General features: G+C 34.6%; 1 protein-coding gene across 3 annotated transcripts in view; it reads left to right on the forward strand.

The window, feature by feature from the left end:
- The first annotated feature begins 4,247 nt into the window (after positions 1 to 4,247).
- The window catches only part of LOC119602791 (paired box protein Pax-3-A-like), a 111,855-nt gene continuing 98,895 nt past the window's right edge, over positions 4,248 to 17,207 (forward strand). The window contains exons 1-2 of one of the 3 annotated variants that reach the window (XM_037954497.1): positions 4,248 to 4,379; positions 4,444 to 4,653. In XM_037954497.1, the coding sequence (XP_037810425.1) occupies positions 4,600 to 4,653 (54 nt within the window). In that variant the 5' untranslated portion in view covers positions 4,248 to 4,379; positions 4,444 to 4,599. Of the gene's footprint in view, positions 4,380 to 4,443; positions 4,654 to 17,207 lie in introns of those variants that run through there. The other 2 variants (XM_037954499.1, XM_037954500.1) reach the window with 2 other exon arrangements.

Consider the following 17,207-nt stretch of genomic DNA (forward strand, 5'->3'; position numbering starts at 1 on the left):
GACGTTTTACTACCATTTATATGCAAATTATTTAGATTTATCAGCATTCAACTTGTTTATACTCATTTCAAAGTATTCATTATAATTGCAGCTACCAGCAGCTACCGTTTGCCGTTTTTATTTCATATTATTTTTTCTATTTTGACACTATAATCATAAATAAGTACAAGATAAACTTTGTATTGCACGTACATACGTATGTATGTACATTAGAGTCGCCCAAAATTATATGGGTCTCATGCAAGCAAAAATTCTCTACTTCGTAAGTCATTCTTATGAAGCAATTTTTATGTTATTTTTTTGCAAGTTATTTGGAAGTATTATAGAATACAACTAATTTGCCTTAAATAATATTAACATAAATAAAGGAATTACACATATTTAACATAAAACCCCAAAAATTACATTTTTAACTCAAAAAATTAAGAATGTATAGTCGGGCACGACCGACATTGTGATACCCTACACCAGTTAGCAGTATGTAAATTATTTCAATTATTTTAAAAAATAAAGCATTTAAATTGTTTATTGCCTTTATTCGGAAATATTTTGAATTTCTGAAATCGGGGGGAAGGGGCCTATCTTTATTGGTACGCTTGGTAGAGGGAGTTTCGTTTTCATTAAAGTTATAAACGCAGAATTTTTCATGTCATTTTCAGAAATCGGCAGTATAATTACATTTATATAAATTTAATGTTTTGCCGATTTCTCTAGAGATACAAGAAGATTTAACACAATTATGAGCTCAAAAGTCCTTTTCTGGGAGTCCGGTTCTATGGGGGCTAGGTGAAAGAATTGACCGATTTCAATAGCATTCATCATTGGACCAAAATAGGTATATGTGCAACATTTCATTAAATTATCTTGAAAATTACCGCCTGCAGCGTGCATACAAGGTTTACTTGGACACACAGATAGACGGACATATATATGTAGCTTAATCAACTCAGAAAATGATTCTGAGCCAATTAAAATGGGTGTCAGACCAAACAGCACAACGCTTCATACCCTCCTTACTATAATGTAGGGTATACAAATGTCAGCACAAAATTATATCTGCAGTTTCAAAAAAATAAAGTTATTTTCGCTTCTTTAAAAGTTATTAAACATCACTTCCACAGAAGCAAAAAAATGTAAGTGGTGATAAATGTAATCCTTTTGTAAGTACTTCGATTTTTTGCTGAGCTACTGTAACAAAGAATATAAAGAAGTTGGACTATTACATTGTTTTACAACAATAACATTTACTTCTCTTCATACACCAGTTGTGTGTAAATTCAACACACTTGGAGAACTTACTTCTTTCACAATACTTCAAAACTTTCTCGCAAAAATATCAGAATAATAGAACTTGCAAGATATTTTTTTCACAAAAGTTTTTACACACTTTTACCGCATTTAACAAACCGAAATCTTTTAATTTTTAACAAACGAAAAAAGTATTTTTTTAATTTTTTTCCAATTGATTTTTGTGTGATATATATATTAGATCTGCCAATTTTTGAAGGAATAATATTATAATTAACAGAATTATAAGCTAAAAAGCGATATTTGGAGATCCGCTTGTATGGCGGCAAGGTGTAATAATTCAAACCGAATTCAAAAATTTAATAGTCTTGTAGCTAAAACAAAAGACCATAAACCAAATTTTGTTGAATTATCTTCAAAAATTCTAAAATTTGATCAGTCGTGGTTGACCTTTTCATGGAATAATGGGACAGTTTATTCCCAACTAAAGGAAATATGAAAAATAGTAAAGTGTGTTTTTTATTTATATTGATCTTAGTTAGGGTGGCGAAGTAATTTTTAAGGTAATAGTAGGGTATACATAGATAGTAATTTATAAATCACTTTTAATAAATTACTTTATTCCCAATTAATATTTTACTTATATTAAATCAAGTTTTAACTAAATATTTAATTAATTCAAATAATTTAAGATTTTGTTTTTATTGTTGTTATTATTGATATCTTTAAAATCATTAAACACATTTCAAGATTTTTCTGGGTACTAGATTACGATTTCTTTTACCGTATATCATCGAATGACATTCTCCATCATTCGGTTCATGTTGTTTGTCCATCGAACCGAGATTTTTTATATGCGCGCTAAAATACAAACCCATTCATTCCTGTAATTGACATTTTATTAAACAAAATAAAGCTACTGAAATAAAAATGACATCGAAATCAAAAATGCAGAAATATCACACTAATCGATTCACAGCAGGGCATATGCTGACTACCTAAATAATGCCACTCATTCTCTCACTAACATTTAAACATATAGATATACATTAGACAGGCCCTAAAAATATTTTTTTTTAAAAATAAGGCATGGAAAATATGCATGTTAATGTTTAATACCTTGTTCAAATGAAATCTCTTATAAAATTAGTAAAAGAATAAAAAAATATTTTTTTTAATTCTGTGACACTATTTTCGATTCTCCGACACTGAAGTTGTCCACTACAAAGGCAAAATCTTCGATAGCAAACTTTATATACTGGGGGGATGCATTGACATCGAAGGCCCCTTAAGTGCATACTGATACTCTTATCCAATACTTACATCAGTTTTATGTTAACCTGGTGCTCCGTAATTGCATCAACTATATGCTAAGGAACAGATGGATAAAACAATCAGGAAAATGGTATTTCGCGGTACAGCACATGGTGTCTTTTTGTGCCTTTTACTATGGGTAATCTCATCTGCGATGGTAGTCATCTTGTCGTGATGCAGATGCTTAAGTGCAATGATTTGTAGAGCCAAACTGGAGGGAATGGCCAGCATAAGTTGGCTATTCCTGGCAGGGTCACCCATTCCAGTCGGGTCTACATTGAGCGCGAAACTAAGAACTACCCTCCCCCAATCTGATAGCGTCTGTTTCCCTGTGGGACGGCTATCAGATGCTTTCCCAGACTATTCTCCCCTCACTGAGAGGGGTGGTCTGGGTTAGCTTGTCCGGCTGGTTCTATTGGAGCCATACACTTAAATGTGTGTCCGTCTGAATCCACCAGCGTCTGTTCCCATATTGGGCGGCTGGTGGTCTGCGTCTGATTTCCCCTGTGGGGACGGCAGTTTAACCCTAGCAGTAGGTTAAAAATGCAACTGTCTCTTTAGACAACCAAATGGAAAGTGAGAAGGAAGCATGCCCCGCGTACCCGGTCAGGGGCTTTATAATCTCCGGGAACCCTACTCCCACGGCGTCGGTAATGGGCTGTGAAGAGTCGAATGCGACCGTTACCCAGGCTAGTCAGGCGGCAATACCGGGTCAGGCTAGCTTGCGAGCTACCGGCAAAGCAGGAAGTCAGTTTGGCACACCCAGGCTGGCGGAATGTAAAAAACAAGCAGCTATCAGTAGTTGTTCTTTAAGTGGCGAGGTTCCCCTGGATTTCTCTGCAGGCTCCTCCAAAGCTGCATCAGCCCAAACCGTTAATCCGGTTGAAAACCCTGTTTCGGGTCCTGTTGGAAAGGGGTCGGCTAAGTCGTCCCTTCCTGCAGGATCCCAGGTGCCTTCTGTACCCCCAGGTTCAGTGATGGAATCCTCCTGTCCTGGGTCCGTACCACCCCCTGCCAAGTCCGGCAACCAAACAACAACGACTCGGCACAAAAAACCATCAAAGCGGGCTGCAACTACTAGGCGTTTCGCCTTGAGAATTATCGAGCTACTCGGATCTAAAACATCTGAGGAGCTCACCAAGGAGCAGAATGATTCGCTCCAATGGGCCAAGGCCCAAATTGCTGGCACGGGCAACGCTCCTCCTCCCGCTGAAGTGAAAACTGAAGCGGCGCCTAAACGGCAACGTTCAGAGGAGGAGGCCATGGCTGGTGGTTAGGGTTTCAGTGGCTGATGGACCTTCAAGACACGTGATCGTGATCCTTAACAAGGAATCTTTGGAGCTACTGAGAGAGACAAAAGGGAAGGTCTACTATGGATTTGGTACGATCTTCCTTCGAGTCTATCGCAGTGACCCCAAAGGCGATCCCTCTCCGAAGGTGGAATCAGAGGATGTAGATGCCGTGCAGTCGGTAGAAGGCACGGAAGGCAACCAAGCCATCGATCCTTCTGACAAAGAGGATGCTCGATCGATCTCTGACATGATGAGCTCCCTCTTTACTCAGAAGGATGAGGTGGTTGACGATGACGAACCCCTGGAATTATCTCAGGAAGTCGTCAACGTCACAGTTGTAGAAAAGGATGGTGAGATTGACGCAAATCAATCTTCACCACTCTAAAGCAGCTTCCGCTGCACTGCTCCTCCGAGTGGCACAAAGTGGGGAGGAGCTAGTAATGGTCCAAGAACCATAGATCCATCAGGATCGGGTTTGCGGACTACACCTTAAGGGCTATAAACTCTTATATGTTAAGAACTCAGGTAAAGTACGATCCTGTATACTGGCTAAAAGCTCCTTGCATATCTTCATTCTCTCTGATTTTAGTGATGAAGATACTGTTGCAGTGGCACTAGAGCATGACGGTGTAACGACATGGCTTATTTCAAGCTACATGGCCCACGACCACGGAGACAGCCCACCCAATAATTGCGTCCGTAGTTTGGTAGATAAGGCGAATCAGCACAACATCTCCATCATCATATGACGCCAACTCGCACCACAACATCTGGGGTAGTAGTGACACCAACACTAGAGGTGAGCAACTTTTCAATTTCATTCTCAGTAGAAATTTAGAAGTAGTAAATAGGGGTTCAGAACCCACCTTTATTGTATCTAACAGAACAGAGGTACTAGATATAACGCTTGTGAGTGCTGAGCATCGCAGGTGTATAACAAACTGGACTGTTTCTAATGACTGTTCTCTATCGGACCATCGGTATATTGATTTTACAGTTGGTACTATAAAAGTGAATACTACTAGTATTCTTAACAGAAGGAAAACGAATTGGGAGGTTCAAAATAGTATGCTTTCCATTTCTCTTATGTCTCCCCCTATTATTGAGAGTACGGAGGATATTGATGCGGCCGTTGCAGAACTAACAGAAGCTTTCCGCTCGGCTACTAATATTGCCTGTAAGCCTTCCGCCAAGAGAGGAAAATCAAAGCCTCCGTGGTGGAATCTCGACATTGCGCGCGCTAGAAAAGAGTGTCGTAAGCTGTTCAATGAGGCCAAGAGATCAAATAACTGGTCTCCCTATAAGTCCTCTGTGAACCACTTTAAGAATATGATTAGGAACGCGAAGAGGAAGGCATGGAGGGACTTCTGCTCTAATGTTGAAAGATCCTCTGAAACCAATCGACTTCGTAAGATTCTGTCAACTACACAGGCTGTACCGAGTTACATTCAAAAACCCTGTGGTAGTTGGACTACGTCTAACAGGGAATCTCTTGAAGTCCTGTTGGATACTCACTTTCCGGGATGTCAGCCCATTGTAGATAATGACTACCCTGGATCACAACACGACAAATCCCAGCTCTGTTATCATCAATAGAGAGAGAATTTGTTGGGCTCTTAACAGTTTTGATCCATACAAATCACCGGGTCCCGACGGTATTATTCCAGCAGACCTTCAGAAAAATGAAGATCTTGTGATACCATGGCTGCTTTTAATTTACAAGGCATGCCTAACCACGTTGTATATTCCTAGTACGTGGATGAGGTATAACGTTGTTTTCATTCCCAAAGCACAGTGGGAGAAATGGCCAATCTGGTGTCGCTTTAAGGAAATTTTAAATTTGAGAATTCTGAATTTTTTTTTTAATTTTCTGGTAACTAAGAAACCAAGTGATTTTTGATTTTTTTTATTTCATTTTACTCGCAATATTCACACATTAGTGAGCTTTCAAACTTTGCATATTTTTTAGCAATTGAATTCATTATTTTTTCACTTTTTTACAGTTTAAGTTTGATTACACATAAAATCTTAAGTTTAGATTTTTTTATTTGGATTAGTGGTTTAATTGAAATTATTGGGAATCTATTAAGGGAAAAAATTGGTTTGTGGCCTCTGCTTGTACGGGTTAGTTCCGAATTGTGGTACACAAAATGACCTTTGTAGGAGAGTGTTTTATTATGTGTAACAAAATCTTCTGTTGAATAAAAGTTGGGTGGATTCGACAAGATTCGCTCTATCGTTTAGTTTATTAGTTTTTTTGGTCTGTTTTCTATGTCAAGTAAGAAAATTAGCTGCAACTTTTTGCAACTTTTTGACTTATCACGTTTTTTAATGAGTGTTCCAAATGAAAAAACGCACACTTTTTTCATTTGGTACAGTGAACCAGTACCAACAAAAAAACTTTTAACAGCCATACATGACACTATTCTGCTGAAGGATGAAGTCTATTGAGAATTGTTCAAATCGGCCCATTATTTTACCTAGCCCCCATACAAACGAACATCTAGAATATGGTTTTTAGCTCATAATTTTTTTAAAGACGCTAGCATCTCTACAAAAGTCGTTACAAATAAATTATATATAAGCCTAAATAATATTGTCAATATCCATAATTCCCATATAAATACTAGTGTATCGATTATATTTAGCAAAAATAACTTTAATATAAACATAAATACCCCCACCAAATTTAATGAAGATTGGCCTATGTTTGAACCTAGTCCCCGTATATGGCATTTTTCAAAAAATAAATTGTACACCATTAAATTGCCTTAATATTTAGGAATTAACGTAGAATTTAACGTAAATGCTTTAAAAATAAAAAATAAACCACGTTTTAAATATTAAAATACAAAAATAAAATAAAAAATAGTAATAATTTCGGTGCATACTGACTGTAGGGTATAAGTCCAAATATCTATAAATATAACTTAAAATGTCTAAAACATGATATCGTTTTCAAAAAGTGTTTAAATCGAATGAAATACAAAAATTATAAACATATTACTACTATTAAATATATGAACAACCGAGGGTGACCGATACAACACTTTATGGCGCACCCTGTACGAAAGTGGCATGTCCCAAAAAAATTTTTTTTTAAAGACCATGTCCTTGGCTATAATTTCACTGAACATTTCTAATAGATCAGATCACTATTTATAAAGATATAAATAATGATCCAGCAGATTGACCATTTCTCCCACTGTGCAAAGGAGGGAAAGCATCACATACCAAACCTAAGGACTTCAGACCAATTAGTCTAGCGTCCTTTGTGCTCAAGACCCTAGAACGGGTTATTGATGTCCATTTGAGAATGACCATCCCACCGGAACGAATCTCTAAATCACAGCATGCATACACTAAAGGTAAATCTGTTGAAACAGCTCTTCATTCACTAGTTGGACATATTGAACGTTCGCTACTGTATAAGGAGTACTCTCTTGTCACCTTTTTTGACATCGAAGGTGCCTTTAATAAAGTTGAACCCAGTGCCATCATAACTGCGCTAGGAGGACTGGGTGTTGACTCCCAGACTCAGTTGCTCATTGGAAAGCTATTGAGCAATAGGGTCATTAGTGCCACAATGGGGGGAGTCTGCGTCTCGCGACTTGCCAATCGTGGCACTCCTCGGAGGGGAGTTTTGACTCCCTTACTGTGGAACGTGGCTATGAATACTCTACTGTCTGAAATGGATAGCAGAAGAATTACGACTGTCGCTTATGCCGACGATGTAGCAGTGTTGATATCGGGTAAATTCCCCGATACAATATCTCGTTGTATGGAAACTGCTCTTAACTTATTGAGTAAATGGAGTGTTTCTTGTGGACTCAGTGTTAACCCACTGAAAACTGAACTAGTCCTTTTCACTAAGAGGTATAAAATTGAAAACTTTATACCGCCAAAGCTGAATGGAATTAGATTAAAAATCTCGGATCACGCAAAGTATCTTGGCGTAATCTTAGATTGTAAGCTATCCTGGAATCTGAATATTCAGAACCGGGTTAACAAGGCCAATGTGGCTATCTATACATGCAAAAAGGCAGTTGGTACAAACTGGGGCATTAACCCGAAAGGTATTGACTGGATCTTCAAGGCAGTAGTCAAGCCCATACTATTTTATGGGGTTATAGTATGGTGGCATGCCATGGAGCATGCTACAAACTGTGCAACCATCGAGCGCACTATGAGAAACATTGCAATCCTTATTACGGGAGCAATGAAGACAACGCCAACCAAGGCACTGTTAACCATGCTGACTTGGTTACCAGCTGACTTAATGGCCTTTCAACTCGCCCTTAACTCTGCGATCAGATTAAATGCCTGCGGCTCATGGTCTGAGTACAGAGACTACGGGCATTCTAGAATTATAAAACATTTCGAATTATTACATTTGAATGTTGACTATTGCATTACGAAGCCCAACTTCGATAATCGCTTCTGCTTCAGGATTCCACATAGGAACTTCGAACTAGAACCTCACCCACCTCCAGGTGTAACGGGAGTCTACACTGATGGCTCCAAAAGGAGTGGTAAAGTGGGTGGTGGTTTCTTTATTGAAGGATTTGGTATTAGATCATCCTTTCGACTGCCCAATTACTGTAGTGTTCTTCAGGCAGAAATATCTGCTATTAAAAGAGCAGCGGATTGGCTAAGGTATTACCACATATCGGGGGATATATGTATATATACTGACAGTAAAGCTGCTATAAATAATATAGCGGGTGTCTTCACGACATCTAGGTTAATCAGAGAATGCCGGGTATCTCTAAATTAGATAGCGAGAAATTCTAGGATAACGCTAATATGGGTCCCTGGCCATGATAAATGTCAGGGTAACTGTATAGCTAACGAACTAGCCAGGAAAGGCACAATGATGGCTGAGGAGGAAATAGACGCCTTTACTGGTATTTCCCTTACAAACTGTAAGGCACTTGTTCTTAACGAACTATATGGGAAAGCCCAAATCAGGTGGTTCAATGAAACCACCTGTCAAGTCTCGAGGTCTATTTGGCCCCTATATGATGCCAGCAGATCAAGACTACTTATGAGCTTCCGAAGGGAGCAGATACGGACTCTTGTATTAGTAATCACAGGACACTGTGCCATTGGCACTCACGCCAGGAGACTAGGTCTTGGATATAATGACTACTGCAGAAGTTGTCATAATGAGGAAGAATATGAAACGATATCTCATCTTCTTTGCTTTTGCCCCACGTTTACCGAGAGTAGGGAGAATCACTTTGGAGCTCCCTTTCTGGCTGGTATGGAGGAGCTTTCAGGGATAGGCTTGAAGAATATCCTATGCTACATAAATGAAACCGGTTGGTTTAGTTCTGGAAGCAGAGAGTGAAATTATAACAAACTCCTGTGACCACTAGGGTAACACAACGGGACCAACCTTAAATGGACCCAAGTGAGTTGCTCATGAAGCAGCTGCCCTCGATACCTAACCTAACCTATGGGTAATCTCGATTAATAACCTCCTAAGGACCCTAACCGAGATGGGACTTAGATCTGTCTGCTAAACAGACGATGAAAGAGAAAGGATTCGGGCTAAACCGAAAGGTCGGATTGTGAACCCGGCGAAGACTAAAATCTGTCTCTTCAGAAGAGAGACAAGAATTGCTAAATATATTGATTCCTGTTTCCTAGACAAAAATATACTGGTGACAGACAGAGTTGTGTGTGTGTGATATTAACCTACTACAGGGAGTTTAGCGTAAGTGATACCATGAGCACTACGTCAACCAAAATATCTACCCATCGAAACATATATAAGATATGAGGTGGCACTTACAGCCGAACGCCTAATAAATTTAGGCGAATTGACCGACCGCATACCAGACCCGGAATATGTTGAGAACTTTGAAACACTGATCCCAGATAAAATGTCATGGTCAAACGAATACACGGGTAGTTATTAGCTTTAATTTTATAAGTATTCGTCCTAATGTCTAACTCTGCGCTTGCCGTGCTTCCTTCAGAAAATAGTTGAACAAATACGATTTTTTGATAGCTTTATGACTTGTAATCTTGTGCCATTCCATTGTCCTTTTTAGTATTGAAAGAACGAAAGAAGCATAACAACAGCTCCTACCTTGAGGCGGCATTCCTAATGGCGAAACTGTTTAAAAATTTGACCTGCTTCAGCAGAAGGTTCCCATTCCACTGAATCAATACCAAACTCTTAACCATCTTTAGTCAATCTCTGTATGATAACTTCGCAGCTCGAATGAGCAGATAGCTGAATATTTTAAAGATGTTTGCACAATAGCCGGTCTATGAGAATATGGAACCACAGATAAACCCTCGAGAAAATCACCACCTATCAGTAATACCTAACCTCCAAATGGGTTATCATTTTGCAATTAAGTTTTAAATAATTTATCATCAGCATTAACTGTATAACTGGGTGCCATAGTTGGTTCGACCTAAATAATGAATTTGGTATTCTTAATCAGGTTTCCATCAATTGAGTTTGCCTGCATAGTCAAGTTAGACGTTTCGTTTAAAGGCACCGAAAGTTTAAACAGAGAGTGACAACCTCTTTCACTTACCAGACCAATTTTTTCTTTTTCCTCTCCTCCCTAACAGCGGGTATTAAAAACACAGTTCGGTGTTTATACTCTCCTTTGTCCGTACAACAGGTATGACAATTTTCATATTTCTATGTCATTGAGGGTTTTCCAAATTAGTTAATACTTTTCCTCTTAATACTCAGTCCATAGTCCAAAATTTTATAATTCAAACAACATTAATGAATACCCATCATCTGTATTATATGCTCGGCAATTCTTAGCTTCCTTGGTCTTTAAAGGATTCTAAAATGAACTGATTGATGATTTGCCACGATTTTTTACTTTCGATTCTCCGTCCGTAGTCCAAAAATTTAAGGCTATGCTCCACTGCAATTATCAACTTTCTATGTCATTAGGGGACTTTAATAAAAGCTAAAATGTTAAAAAAATTAAATTTTACCACTCACCTTTTTCCTCTTAATTCTCCGTTACATGCCAAAAATAAAAAATCTGGCTACGTTAGGATTTAGCCTAGGTATTTTACTTTCAGTTTTCTGGCGCATCAGTGGGCTTCAAAAAGCTCTGGATAGACAAAGAAGGGGAAGAAACAATTAAGGAAATTATATATGTATATGATGATTATGATATGATATTCTAATAAGTAAAATCATCACTGTAAAACATTTTTAATTTAAGGAAGACATTTCCTATAATTATCTAATATTTTAGCAATTTTATGAAGAAATTAAATTTAAGTCCCGAAATTTTCAGACAAACATTTCCTTGGATTTAGGAAAAAAATATTTCCGAAAAAATTTCAGCTTAGAAGCCTTAATATTCTGTCACTGAAACTTCCGTACAGTTGGGTATTGTTCCTAACAGGAGAGTACGTACATTAAAGCCAATTAAATTGCAAAGTTGAGTAGCGGACAGACTGATAGCGATACACCGCGTTCCATGCGTAAATTACATACATACATATGTATACAGAAGAATTTGATCAGATTAACAATCAATCTTTTCATCACTTCTTTTCGAATGTTAAATAATTTTCCAGTTTTAAGTCATACTGTATTAAGAGATGAAAGAACAACGTATTTACATGTATCAGTGATTGCGTGATCATTAGGATTTTCATGTACGAAGATTTTGACTTTTGCAAAATGGTATTAACCCTTTGGTTGTAAAAAGAAATTCCAATTAAATTCAGTAGCAAAAAATCAGTCAATCAGTGCTGCGTGCCAATTTCATTACACACAAACATTTTATTTATGTACATACGTAGGTACATTAGACCGACTCACTCTGTATGGAAAGCAAAATCGTGTTATTCCTCACAAAATTTAGCTTGCTTTGTTTTGTGATGATTCCCAAATAATTTTAAGTCTAGCGATGACCGTTTCTTAGCTGGACCAAATTAAAAAAGGTATTTTTTAATTATTTTTTTTAATTTAATATTTTTTAACCAATTTATTGAATATTTGGTACCAAAAGTGAAAAGTGGTTTAAAAGCTGCATCAAATGGTGTATTAATCGTAAATATGACATAACAAGCGAACTTACAATTTTTTGTGACTCGGTCTAATATATGCACAATGTACATTTGTATGGATATGTATTTCTCTATGTACGTACATATGTGTATTTTGTAGATTCGAAATTTCCAGGGTACTAATCATACATTTATTTATTAACTAATGCGTATGAGTGTTCCATAGGTCAAATTTTGCGCACTGATGTTCCGAATATATGAAAATTCCAACAAAATTTTAATTTAATTTTTTCCCTGCTAAATAATGGGAAAATAAAATTAAATACCAAAACCTTAATAATGGGAATTCTAAATATGAATGTATGCATATTTTGTGAGTAAAATTAAATTTTTAACGTGCTAAATACGTATACCCAAGCCTTTAATTTAATTAAATTTAAATTTTTAATAAAATGAAATGTATTATTGAGGATAAGCTAGTTCCGATGCGTGGATGGATAAGCTAGTTCCGCCGGTTGCTTAAGCCAGCTCATCAGGAAACCTTTCCCAACTTCTTGAAACTAGAAATGTTTATATAGCATATTATTTTTATAAACACAATGAAAATTAAAAGAATCTACTACAAATCATTAAAGTTTTAACAAAACAATAATGCAAACATAAATACTTTAAGAGAAAATTGTTTATAATATTGAATTTTGCATTAGAAACAAATTACAAATTTTTCCATTTATTAAAGGCCTTATTCATAACAATTTATAAAAGCTTTATAAGCTTTATACAAAATTTGTTCTATAAACCTTTGATAAATTGTTATGAATAAGGCAACAAAAGTTTTGGAAAAACTAATACATAGTATGTAAATGCATTTCCCATAACACATATCAATATACCAAACAAGTTTTTAACTCTCTATTTGTAATGGCTTATTATACCCTCCACCACCATCAGTGGTGACAGAGGGTATATATAACTTTGTCATTCCGTGTGTAACACCAATAAATATTCATCTGAGACCCAACAAAGTATATATATTCCTTATCAAATTCTGAGTCGATTTAGCTATGTCCGTCTGTCCGTCTGTGTAAAACACGCTCACGATAAAACAAAGCAATAGAAATTAATTAAATTCACCCAAAATATTCTTCATTTTCCTAAGTTGTTTGGTATTGAAAAAATCGGTTCACATCGTAAAAAGTTATGAATCAAAATTTAAAACTACTCCGAAAAAATAAGTATTTTTTACACATTCTGATGTAATTTTTACGAAAACTATGCAATATAATTCCATGAAAATTACCCTACTTTCGTTTCTACACTAGAGCTTGATTTCTGTTGAAAATTGGAGGAATCGGTCTTCAATTTCATATACATCCCATACAAAAGTACATATTCCCGGAAAATGAGTTTTTTGTTAATAACTTCCGTCAGAATGTTGATATCTTCACAAAATTTTACAAATTAAAATCTTATTTCAATAGAATTCATTGAGAGAGAAAATTTTCTGGATCGGTCCATAATTGGACATAGCTCCCATACAAGATCCTCTCCCAAAAATCACTTAATCGCACATAACTCAGTACTAAATTAATATATCCATATAAAATTTGGTATAAGTATTGCTCTTATATACAGAAATATTAAAGTGAAATTTTTTTCCGAACGTTCCATAATTGGTCATAGCTCTCATACAAGGCCCACACCCGAAAATCACTTAAACGCACATAACTTATTACTAAATTAAGATGGTCGGTCTAAAATTGGTTATAGCTCCCATACAAGGTCCCCACTCGAAAATCACTTAAACACATATACCTCATTATTAAATAAAGATCTCCATATAAAATTTAGTACAAGTATTGCCCTTATATACAGAAATGTTACTCTGAAGTTTTTTTCTGATCGGTCCATAATTGGCCATAGCTGCCATACAAGGTCCCCTCCCGAAAATCACTTAAACGCACAATATTCATTACCAAATAATGATATACATAGATACACAATTTAGCCAAAATTTTGTCTTTATATATATAACTGGTTATAGCTCCCATACAAGGTCCTCTTACGAAAATCTCTTAAACGCACATTACTCATTACCAAATAAAGCTAGTGATACAAAATTTGGCATAAATATTAGTTTTGTATACAAAAATTCCATTTCATTTCATTTTTTCACGATCGGTTCTAACATGGGTGCGATAGGTTCCATACAAGTTTCCCTTCCTAAATTACGATATAGATACAAAATTTGACTGAAATATAGCTTTTATGTACAGAAATTTTGCTTAAAGAATTTTTTACGATCGTTCTATAATTGGTCATATCTCACATACTAGGTCCTGTCCCGAAAATCTCTTTAACCGTATTTAACTAGTTGCATTATCAATTTGTGTAGAACAATGTTACATTTATTTTGAAAATCCCTAAGTCTTTCAAACACATGCATACATGCATTGTTAAATATCGCTAAAGCATATCTTAGGGCGCCATAAAAATGGCGTTTGTAATGTTCAATAATAATCTTGCAATCGTAACAGATTTAAGCTGTTTAAATCTTGGGGTTTTTCTATTTAAGACATGAGAAAACTTATTTCTACAAATATTTGATCAATTAACAAAGTATTAATATAAAAGTAGGTGGTGGAGGGTATTTAAGATTCGGCTCAGCCGAATATAGCACTCTAACTTGTTTCTAAACTAACGTAGTAAACAATTGACTCCCATGAAATAGCCGTTTTTAAAATAAAGTGGTTTTAGTTATTCCCTTTTCAACTCTTTACTTTTCCACCACGTGATATTCCTATATAATAAAATAATGTATGTATGTATGTATGTATGTATGTATGTATGTATGTATGTATGTATGTATGTATGTATGTATGTATGTATGTATGTATGTATGTATGTATGTATGTATGTATGTATGTATGTATGTATGTATGTATGTATGTATGTATGTATGTATGTATGTATGTATGTATGTATGTATGTATGTATGTATGTATGTATGTTGTATGTATGTAAGTATGTATGTATGTATAATTTTGTATTAATAGAAAGTATTATTTGAAAATGTATTGTAGTCTGAAAATCTAAAACATCTTTTATTGAGCTTTTAATACTTTAAATTCATTTTTTTTTACAAAATATACAATTAATTTAAAATTTTCTTTTTGATGTCAATTTGTAAATTAATTTTATTTTATTTCCCACCATAACTTTCTTCATAATCCATTTGAAATTGAAAATAAATCAAAAAAATAGGTTCTTACTTAATACATGAATGAAAATTGTTCAATACATTTTGACAACAAAATTGATTTTGTATTAAAGACAATGAAACTCTGATATTAATACAAAGTATCGTAATGCAAAACCCCCTTAAACAAAAAGTAGAAATATGAAAATGGTATACATTAAAGAAATCAAGTATTTTCGAAATATCCATTTAAATTTTTATGTAATATGAAAAATTATAATTGTATATTAAAACGAATAAATGTATTATTATATATTAAAACGAATAAATAAATAACGCACAAGCTTCTATATCTTATTCTAAAACTAAATGGACTCATGCCAAATTCAAATGAAACGGTTCAATTATTACTAGTTGTTACTGTAAAGCAGGCGCGGATCCACGGGGGGAAATTGAAAATTTGCTGCAAAAATTTTAATTTCCCTAAAATAGTTTTTACTTAGATAAATTGTTTATGTATTGTATTTTTATTAAAAATCCTCAAAGTTCATAAAGAATATTGTCGAAATCCTCTATAGTAGTCGCTACGTATTGCAGTGGTCCTGTTTGTCTGGAGAAAATAAAAGATGTCGATTTTCTTTACTAAAATTCGAAGATACCCTTTTTAACAAAATTTTTGCTTTACATTCGAAATTACATTATTATTTCCTGCTTTTTCATTTAAAATTGTCCTAATTTCAAACTGTTTTGTTTCGAAATAAATGAAACATTTCAACAGTCCTTTTCTGAAATTCAAATGAATAATCTCTCTACAGGAAATGGAACTAGTACCAAACTAGTATTTTACTAATACAAAAATCACCAGTACTAGTTCCCAACTGTAAACTTTCCTATACCATCTTAACGCTCAAATTAACATTAAGTGTGTTTCAAAAATTACTAGTTCTAGGCTTATACTAGTACAATTGGACCCAATTGGGTGCTTTAGAACCACTTAATTACTAGTTCTAATGTTCACAAAAAGTCTTCATAATTGATAATTTTACTCCATTGCAATCCTCCTACTTGGTTCCAAGTAAAAAATACTACAAAATTAATTTGTATATTGTTTTATTTATAAAAAATTAAATTAAATAAAAAATTTTGTTAATACATTTACCTTTTATAATGCAAGTTAAAATTTTGAAGAAATTATGTTTTCTATCCGCACCACGAACGTAGATATCGTGGATTATACATATAATGTCCACAAAATTGCCTTAAATACATTTGCGTAGGATCAAGCAATTTTTAAATTTAACAGACGTACTTACATAGGGCTCTGCATGCAAGTGGACTTAAACAGTCATTCACTATTTATCCTCTGATTTGAAAGGAAGTTTTTGTAAATTTCCTTCATTTTATGTAAAAACATTGAAAAATCAGTTACAAAATTTGAACGCAAAATTAAAAATTGTAAAAATTTTGAAAAACTGTTGTCTATAACAAATAAATTTATATTGTCTGTTGGGTAATTTAAAAAAATCGAAAACTGAGATTTTCAACATGACCCTCTCCGATTTCAGTGAAATTCGGTACAATCATTCTTCGTATAAATACGAAATTTAAAGTTCTCCAAAATTTTCAAATACATACTTTACGGTTTAGATTTTATTGATGTTAAAAGTTCATATTTTTTAAGATTTTTTTCAACAATCTTTAATTTTGACATGGTCTATTTTCTAAATTAATGAAGTTATTATATATCCTTGGGGCATTTCAAAAATTTTCTAATAGGTTTTGTACCTTACTTTTTCTGATTTTGATGAAACTTGGTACACCCATTCTTTTTATAAATACGAAGTTTAAAGTTCTCCAAAATTACACAATTTTTCACGGTTTAGATTTTATTAATGTTCAAAGTTCACATTTTTTAAGATTTTTTTCAACAAGCATTAAATTTGACATCTTATATTTTCTTAACTATTTCTCCGATTTTAATCGTTTATTGTTGAGTACACTATAAGCAATCTTATGTGAAGGAATGCAGAAAATGGAAAGTACCTTTTTTGATATATCCTTGACTAAAGGACGTTTTATGATATCATTATATTTATATTAAAACTATAATATTTTAAGTAATATATTGCCAAACTACAAGA

The sequence above is a fragment of the Lucilia sericata genome, unplaced genomic scaffold, assembly GCF_015586225.1.
Source record: "Lucilia sericata isolate MDLA Ls3-8-SP2 unplaced genomic scaffold, ASM1558622v1 Contig000253F_arrow, whole genome shotgun sequence".
In the NCBI taxonomy this organism is placed as follows: domain Eukaryota; kingdom Metazoa; phylum Arthropoda; class Insecta; order Diptera; family Calliphoridae; genus Lucilia; species Lucilia sericata.